At 32.2% G+C, this 9,841-nt stretch overlaps 1 protein-coding gene across 1 annotated transcript; it reads left to right on the forward strand.

The window, feature by feature from the left end:
- The first annotated feature begins 4,014 nt into the window (after positions 1-4,014).
- On the forward strand, positions 4,015-5,278 carry LOC114042208 (olfactory receptor 10AG1-like). The gene is made up of 2 exons (XM_027860871.1): positions 4,015-4,029; positions 4,352-5,278. Exons 1-2 carry the CDS (start codon positions 4,015-4,017, stop codon positions 5,276-5,278), a joined length of 942 nt encoding a protein of 313 aa, XP_027716672.1.
- Positions 5,279-9,841: the final 4,563 nt, after the last annotated feature.

Genomic DNA, 9,841 nt, shown 5'->3' on the forward strand with positions numbered 1-9,841 from the left:
TTTGGGTAAAAAAAAAAAAATATATATATATATATATATGTATATGTATATGTATGTGTGTGCATACATGCATATGTACACATATATATTTTATACACATATATGTGTCAGTATATGTGAAATTATGGAACATTATTTATTTTCTCCATTTGTCTTACTATTCATATAAAAATTTACTATCACATTTTCTTTCTTTCTTGTCTTTGAAATCCTTGCCATTAAAAGAAATAAGAATACTGGGAGTGGGGCTTTCAAACAAGTTTTTCTGATAAAGGCCTCATTTTTCAAATATATACAGAAGTGAGTCAGATTTATAAGACTAAGAGACATTTCCTTCATTGATAAATGACCAAGGAATATGAAAAGGCAATTTTCAGAAGAAGAAACAAAAGCTGTCTATAGTCATATGAAAAAATGCTCTAAATCAGTATTCATTAGAGAAATGCTAATTAAAACAACTCTGAGATGCTACCTCACACCTATAAGTTTGACTAATATGATAGAAAATGAAAATGACAAGGTTGGAGGTATGAAGAGAATTTTAAATTTACCCCACAGTGGACTGGTCTCTAACCTGGGGATGGCCAGAGGTAAATAAAACAGAGCAGGTCAGAGGCAGGTGTGCCAGGAATCAAGTAGTGATTTAATGTTAATTTCATTAACAATACATAGAGCCGTAGACTTGCAGTCAGAAGATGGTCTCTAATTAAAAATTGAAAAGTGGCCTGGGAGAAGAGATATCCCAAAAGTGTAGCAGAGAGCAGAATTCTACCTATTTAATTATCTCTGATTCCTTTGAAAACACAGAAGAATTTTTGGAGTGTAGAGTGGTTTGATTGACATGGTTTGGGGTGGGATACTAAAGTTTTTAAAGCTTAATTGAGAGGCATCTAAATGTAGTGGAATGACTTATGGAATTGGAATAAGGAGAAATCTCATTCTCAGTTTACTGTCTGATATTAACTATGTAATCATGAATAATCAAGTAAGCCACTTGAGGCTCTGTTCTTTCTTCTATAAAAGAGGAATGATAAAAACTTTCAAACATCTCTCACTTGGCTATTCTTAGGATTAAATGAAACTGTATATTTCAAATGCTTTGCTTAATTAAATTTAAAGCTATATATAAATACGAATTATTATTGTACAGTGTGTATATAGTTTAAAATATTCATTGAAGAAAAACAGATGAATATTATTTAATGTTGTTTGAGTAAGGTAAGTTTAATTTATTTTCCTTCCTTTTTTTCTTTCAATGGAATTTATAGCTTGAATTTTATTTTAGCTCATTGAGGTAAGCTTTAAGATCTATGTTCCTATTAAGAAATTGATATTCATCAAAGAGAATGGGAAAAAAATTTATGATAGCATGATGAGGAAACACTTGGTGCTACAAGTCCTAGCTTTGCTGGAAAAAATTTGGAGTTTCAGCTTTGAATCATAATCACACCATACAGGGTCATGTCCAAGAGAACACTTGGAATAGTTAAAATCATTGTGATATAATGGACTCATGCTACAATTATTATGAGAATTTATAGTAATCACATGTGATAGAAAAATTACAAATAACAGAAGAGATAAAAGGGCAAGAACATTTTTTAAATGTAAAATTGGGTGGAAATATATTTTTTTAAAAATTTATGTATAAAGTTACTGTGGAAACATGAATATTTCCTCATTCAAACATGTTACTTTTCTGAGTTGAGAAGCAAACCCACATTTTTCTTGGTAATTTTGTGCATTTTTTATCAACACAATGCAGTTCTAAGTTTAACTAACTTCTTTTGGGTTTACTTATGAGGTGAAGCAGAGCCTGGAGACATTGACATGTAGAGCTTACAACAAATATATACTTTTATTTGAAAACTCTAAAAATAAATAGAAAGATTCCTTGTAATTTTATTTTTTTTAATATTTGCACCAGCAGTCAACTTCCCTTGGTATGTATATGTTTTCATGGAGAGAGAGAGAAATGAGAATCTTGGGTCAAATCCAACAGTTATAGTAAAGAGATCCTTGTTACATATGGCAGGGATTAATCTGATTGTTGCATATTTTTTGTTGAAAAGGTTCCTCTTAATTCTATATGTCAAAAGGAGTTTGGCTTTCATGATAATTATTAACTCAAATTTTGCAAAGGATCACAATGCATTAAGCAGATGTTTTTATTTATTCATTCATTCATTCATTTATTCATTCATTCATTTATTCATTCATTCATTTATTCATTTATTCATTTGTTTATTTATTTATTTATTTTGATGAGGGAAGAACAAGGAGAGGAATACCAGAGTCCTCACTCTTTTAGCTATTTCTAAATTGAATTAGAGAGGGTTTTTCTACCTTAATTCAACAAGTATTTCCTAGATTATTAGAGAATGTTGGAAGTTTGGAAAAAAAATCAGAGCCAGAAAAGACCTTAGGAAATGTGGCATAGAACATCATCTTCAGGAAGAGACTTGATAGATCATCTAGTGAAAATTCATCATTTTATAAAAGAAAAAATGACATTTCAGAATTAAGAATTGATACACAAGATTTTAGTTAAAGATTAAAACATGAGTGTTTGGGATTTTTTTTTCATTTATATTTTCAAAGTATTGTTTAGTGCCTCATTTGAGCAGAGTCAGTCAGTCTAAGTGTTATTTTACCCATTTTTTTAGATGAAGAGTATGATATAGTGAAGTTAAATTGTCCCATCATTCTGATTCTACGTGACAGCAATACATTTCAATTATGTCCCTTGATGGTCAATCCAGTGTTCCTTGCAACACAATATTCAAAACTTTTTCCACTACAGAAGTTCTGATAATTTAATATTAGGATAATAAATACAAAGCAGGAAATAAAGGAGGAAAATAATTAAAAAATCAAGAATGATACTGGATGTAATGAGATCCATAAAGAGATAAGATTAACTAACAAGAAATTACATTAGGGAGAAGACCAAATTTTTATAAATTATTAATGTTGGTACTATGTTTATTATTTCCTCTCATCTGCATTTGCAGTACTCTTATCACACAATATACCATCCCTCCATTGACCTTAATCCATCTCCCACCTGCACCACCTGTGACATGTTTCTTTTGGTCACTTCCTGTAACACTTTTTTCAAGGATAATCCACTTGGGCTTGCCCTTCCTTGTCAATTACAAGGGAAGTCAAAAGGAGACAAATCCTAAACATGAAAAAGGATCTTTCATGGTGGAAACAGAGAGATAAGGCTGTCAGGAAGCTATTTTGTAGTAGATGGTCTCTTCTAGAAGCTTAAAATTTTACCACCAAGACAATGAATTCTATGGAGTAATAATCAAGAAAATTGTGAGGGCTTATATGCAAAGTAGACAGAGATATAGAAGATTTTTTTTCTATCAGATATCTATATTATAATAAAAAGATAGCTATAAATTAGACTTAAATGTTAAGTGGATGGTACAATCAATGCTCTAAAAACTCATATAAATTAGAGATTATTGTGAATTTGAGTGATTAAAGAGGATGGTTAAGAAAAGTAATTATATGAACTTTGACTTATTAAAAATAGAATAGTTTTTTGATTAATGGAAAGGCGACTTGACTATATTAATCAAAGGGGGGAAAAGATAGAATGTTAAAAGATGAGAATAGCTATGTGTATGGTAGAAGTGAACCATGTCTAACTAAAGTAAATTCATTGGCAGTTTTTACAATCTCATAAGGAATAAATAACTCCTTTTCTTGAGAGTTTCAATAACAGTGAAAAGAATGGTATAATGAAATGAGAATGGTATCTGGTGTTAGAAACATTGGTTTCACTTATGGTCTTTAAGCCTCAGTATCTTTATCTATATTCTGTGTGAGTTAGTAGATAAGACATTGCAGGTCCCTTCAAGTCCTAAAAAAGAAATGTTTTCTATGGTCTTGAAATGTAGAACAGCATATTAAATTATGATATTTTGAGTATTATTTTCCCATATAGTATTATTTCTCAGTTTTCAACAGAAGCCAATTTCTAGCTCCACTTTTAATATGAAATATTCCGAAGTGTTGAGTTTTGTTTTTTTTTTTTTATTTCAGAGATGGGTCCTTAAAACACATAAAATAACATAACAGTAGTGGAATTCCAAGGCATTATTCTTAGAAACTTTAAAATACTTTTATTGCGATACACAATATGTTAATCTAATGAGTTTATTTAACTCTTAAATTGAAAATACATCATAATCCAAAATAGATATTAGAAATCAAAGTGACCTGATAATTCAAAACATCCCTTTTAGAGGATGATTTAAAGTTCCAGAGGAGGGAAGTCACTCATCCTAGCTGAATTCACTTTTTCCAAAGAAAGAAAGAAAGAAAAACAGAGAAAATGGGAGAAGAAAATCTCACTATCATGGAAGAATTTGTTATACTGGGATTTTATGAGCTACCCAATATCCAAGACCTTCTGTTTGGGATTTTCACAGTCATCTACTTGAGTATTCTAATGGGAAATGGACTCATCATTGTAATAACCAAGACTGATCCAGCTCTCCATACACCCATGTATTTTTTCCTAGGAAATTTTTCCTTTTTGGAAATCTGTTACACATCAGTTATTCTTCCCAGAATGTTGATGAACTTTTGGTCTCAGAACAGAAATATTTCTTTTGTGGCCTGTGCTGTACAACTTTGTTTTTTGCTTATTCTGGGAGGCACTGAGTGCTTCCTCTTAGCTGTGATGGCATATGACCGCTATGTGGCCATTTGTAAGCCTCTATACTATCCTGTCTTAATGAACCAAAAAGTGTGCATCCAGCTGGTGGTTGGGTCCTGGATATGTGGGATCCCAGTGGAGATAGGGCAGACATTCCAGATTTTCTCTCTGTCTTTTTGTGATTCGAATAAAATTAATCATGTTTTCTGTGACATTTTTCCCTTACTGAAGTTGGCCTGTGGGGTCACCTCTATAAATGAATTATTTGTCTATGCTGTGTCTGTGCTCTTTCTTACAGTACCTTTTCTCTTGATAATTTGGTCCTATGTCAATATCATTACCACCATTCTGAATCTACCAGTGGGCATGAAGAGATCTAAAGCCTTTTCCACTTGTTCATCCCATCTAATTGTTGTGACCTTATTCTTTGGGTCTGGGATTATAACATATTTAAGACCTAAGTCCACACACTCCCCAGGAATAGACAAAGTGCTCTCACTTTTCTATACCATTGTGACCCCAATGTTTAACCCTTTGATATATGGCCTAAGGAATAAGGATGTTATAGCTGCATTGAAGAAAATTTTATCTAAATGAATATGGTAATAGAGAAAATAAAGACTCATTTCATTTTTTATCTCACAGTTTCAGTTTCTATAGAAATCTTCTTTCAGTCTATTTCCTTATCCCTAACTAAAATTTTTATTATTTCTAAGTAATAACATCAAATCTTAAGAATAAATTTTCTCTTTCCAGAATGATATTCACTATACTCATACACCACCAAGGAAAAAATTAATGAGTATTAAATAATGTTCCAAATTAACTGTCATAAGGCTGGATTGATTTGATGAACTAATGCAATTATCTCAACATTTCAGAATCAGATCGAGTAATATTTATGTGTAATGTAAAGAAGACATGTCAGGATATATTATTTAAAGATAAAATAGAATTCCTTGTACTTCTTACATGAAGTTCCCAGACCCAAGAGTCTTTTCAAAAAGCTTTTCTTCTCTTTCTAAGATGCCACCCTACCAGGGAAGTGTTTTGTTCTTAGCTTAATTTATCCTTAATGGTTAAGGAGTTGTCTTGTCCTTATCATGTACATTGTGTCTCCCCAATAGAATGTAAGCTCCTTGAGGGCAGAAATTATGTTATTTTTTTTTACCTACCAAATATAAATTATTCCCTTGTCAAGAGTAGCTCCTTCATTCCTCTTAGTTGATGTCTTTATTTATTCAGATCTGTCAAATTTTTTAAAAGTTGATTATTCTAACCTTTATTCTCTGTACCTTAAAGGCAGGGATCATGTTTTGCCTAAAATTTACATCTCCCTCAGAACTTAGCACTTCTCCTTCTTAACTGTGCTATCAAAATAAAACTTCAGTGACACTTTTAGTCCAAAATTACGTTCATATAGAAAAAAAAATATGCAACCCACAATGAAAAAAAAGGTTCATGTTAATATGGTTTTCTTTTCTGTCTACTGTGTTTATTCTGTGACTTGACAGAGAATTCAATGTGACTTTGTGAAACTATCTACATGTCATCTGCACTGAATCAGTAAATGTATAATACTGTTATAACACTGAAACATATAAATATTGGGTTTCCATTCTGGCAGCTAGACATTTACAATGTAGATGCTGTTCTCCCAAATGATGGGAGAAGAAAAGTGATTGGAGTTTTCTTAGGCTTATAGCTCTATTAGTTAATTCAGGGAAGACTATGTTGGAGACAAATTTTATCAAAGATCAGAAACCAGAAATATGCAAGGAAGAGAGGGTCCATCTTTGTAAAATACAATGAAACAAGAAAAAGAAGATAGTCAGACATCTACATTCCTCATGATTTAGCTTTTTATCACTTCAGTAAGGAACAGCCAGAGTGGCAGTTATGTCTGTGGTAAGGTTAGTCTATCTTGACCTATTCTTGATGTTGAGGGTAAATGTCTTAGACATCATTACTTCTCTTTCTAGATGATCACAACACTTCTGACCCATTGGGGGAGGTACTGTATTATTTGTTCATATTGACTAAACCTAACTTCTCTTGACTATGTATTGTTTAACCCAGAAGATGAAATGTATATCATAGAGACTACAGAGACTTTTTAAGGGAGCTGAAGATTGCTGCAAGATATGCTTGATCCCATCAAAGGCTTGTTTTGAGTCCACCCAGGTCATGTTTTTGGTTAACCTACCTTGAGAAGGAGGTACAACTATTTCCAGCTCTCCTCTCTTCAGAACTGACTTAATAAAATTATTTCTAAAAATGTCTTTCAGTTTCAGGGTTTTGTTCAAGGCCAATGCCCTAAGATGATGCAAATTTTAACTCCTTTGTACATTCATAGACTATAATCTTTCTGAGCTGCTATTACCAAATACCATCAGCATTCATAAAAACAACAACAACACTCTTCAATCATCCTGAAGTCAACTTGGAAATTAGGTTTCAAATTGTTCAACTAAGGCTCAAAGATGACAGAAATATATTACTGGTCCCATCCTTAAAATAATCTAGCCTTTGCTCTCCTTTGCACTGTTCTAAAATATCCTTTAAAATTCAAGATTCATTCTGTGAAAAAATAGCATGTTAAAATTGAAGTTGTTTAGAAATCTTCATAAATAAACTGCAATAACTATTCTAAAATATTATAAGAAATCTAAATTAAACTTATCAATATGTATATGGCAAATATTCATAAAGAGATCTGCTGTTTTTTCTGGGTCATGCTTATTGAAGATTTGAGAAAACATCCAAAGATATCTGTTGAACAGTATTCTAACATGTGATACTGAGAGAATTAATCATTGTAAATTTCATAAAGCTTTGGGCATGATTTTTTTTATAAGAAGTACAATTTTTTTTTAAATTTCTATCTCTGTTGACAATGAGAAAGACAGCATTATACCAGCAAATACTTAGAAATTTTACAGCTGAACAAGACTTTTTAAATGATAATTGAATTTCATGATCATGAATGAAAATCTAGTAATGAAAAGTTTCTGAGTCAAGCTCAAAATATGTCAAAAATGTTTAAAATTGATATGCCTAATATTTTGCAAACCAAATCAAAAGTGCTTCAAATTGAAAAAAGTAAAAAGCAGGTGCAGGGAACGTGGGAAGATGACAATATTTTAGAACCCCAAATGGGGCAACAAGAATAAAAAAATAATGAATAACAACTAATCCCTTGTTTATTTTTCTGAGGGTTCAATAATTTCAGGTTAATTTCAGCAATTTCAGCCATAAATAATAACCCAGTTATGTTACAAATATATTTTCCAACATCATAATACCTTTTTGAAACATTATTTTTTTTCTACAGTGATTAAAAACTGTCATGGTCATAAACACAATGATTTCTGAGTTTGTGCAATGATTACATGAAATGTTGACCAGGTGCCTCACAAAAACTGAAATGATACATTATATGCACCTATGAAGAGAAAAAAGAATAAAAAGGAAATCAGATGTAGATTCCTCCACTAAGACTGGAGAGACATGAAAGAAAAGTTGAAGTGTTGCAGAAACTCTGATGTAGACACTTTGTAGGTATCTACTACTCAAGAAGACAAGACACAAAGATGGCCCAGAAGATTTGGAGAGGACATCTACAGAGTTCAGGAGAGCTTCAGAGTCCAGCAGTGCTCAACTCCAGCAGCCAATATAAACTCAGTGGCAAGAGAAAGATCCTAGGCAAAGTCAACCTTGAGGTGACCCCAGTGTCCAGTGGCAGGTGACTATCAAAAGAAAAGTAATTCAGTCTTGCCTAATAATGTGGGAAAGTTACTAAACAGAAACTTGTGCATAGGGCCAGGAATACTGCCTTGAGGTCCTAGAACCAGAGGGTAATATAGCCTTAGAAAGAAACACCAATCACCTCCTGAAAGAGATCCCAAATTGAAAACACCAAGGAATATAGTAGCCAAATTCCAAAATTACCAGGTCAAAGAGAAAATACTGCAAGAAGCCAGAAAGAAACAATTTAAATATCATAGAACCACAATCAGGTTTAAACAAGACCTTGCAGCTTCTACATTAAAAGATGGTAGGGCATGAAATATGATACTCTGTAAGGCAAAGGAGCTTGGATTACAATCAAGGATCAACTACTCAGTGAAAATGAGCATGATCTTTTGGGAGAGGAGATTGATAGTCAATGAAATAAGAAACTTCCAAATCTTCTTGATAAAAAGAAAAGAACTCAACAGAAAATCTGATCTTCAAATACAAGACTCAAGAGAGACATAAAAAGGTAAATTAGACAGAAAGAAACATGCTATTAATAAGGACAAACTGTTTCCATCCCTACAAGGGAAGACCACAATTGTAACCCTTGAGAACTGTATTGTTATTACTCTCTGTTAAAGGAGTATTCATAAAGGGGGTTGATATAAGTAGACTTTGATATAATGATAAAAAAAATTAATCAGTTGGGTGAAATGGATCCAAGTAAGTGGATTAATCTGATCTAAGATAAAGTACTGAGAAAAAAGGAGCAGGCACATGCATCTAATCAACCTTTGGGAAATGATTTGCTCCAGAATGTCAGTCCCTTGGAATGATTTGGAATCAAATTGATACTGATTGAGAAAAATTTAAGAATATGTTATACTTTGTCAGGATTGGTCAGCACTTCATGTAATCATTGCACAAACTCAGAAATCATTGTGTTTATGACCATGACAGTTTTTAATCACTGTAGAAAAAAAATAATGTTTCAAAAAGGTATTATGATGTTGGAAAATATATTTGTAACATAACTGGGTTATTATTTATGGCTGAAATTGCTGAAATTAACCTGAAATTATTGAACCCTCAAAAAAATAAACAAGGGATTAGTTGTTATTCATTATTTTTTTATTCTTGTTGCCCTATTTGGGGTTTTCTTGGAAAAGATACTAGGATGTTTTGCCATTTCCTCCTCTGACTCATTTTATTTTATTTTTTTTGATGTATCATTATCTCTAGTTTTTTTGTGTGGTAATTCCCATTTTTTTTGTTTTCAACATTTACTTTCACAAGATTTTGAGTTACAAATTTTCATCCCTATTGCCCCTCCCCCCCAAGATGGCATGCATTCTGATTATCCCATCCCCTAGTCTGCCTTCTCTCCCCCCCCTTTTTTTAATCCCTTCCCCCTTCTATTTT

Source organism: Vombatus ursinus, unplaced genomic scaffold (assembly GCF_900497805.2).
Source record: "Vombatus ursinus unplaced genomic scaffold, bare-nosed wombat genome assembly UNPS02014291.1, whole genome shotgun sequence".
Taxonomy (NCBI): domain Eukaryota; kingdom Metazoa; phylum Chordata; class Mammalia; order Diprotodontia; family Vombatidae; genus Vombatus; species Vombatus ursinus.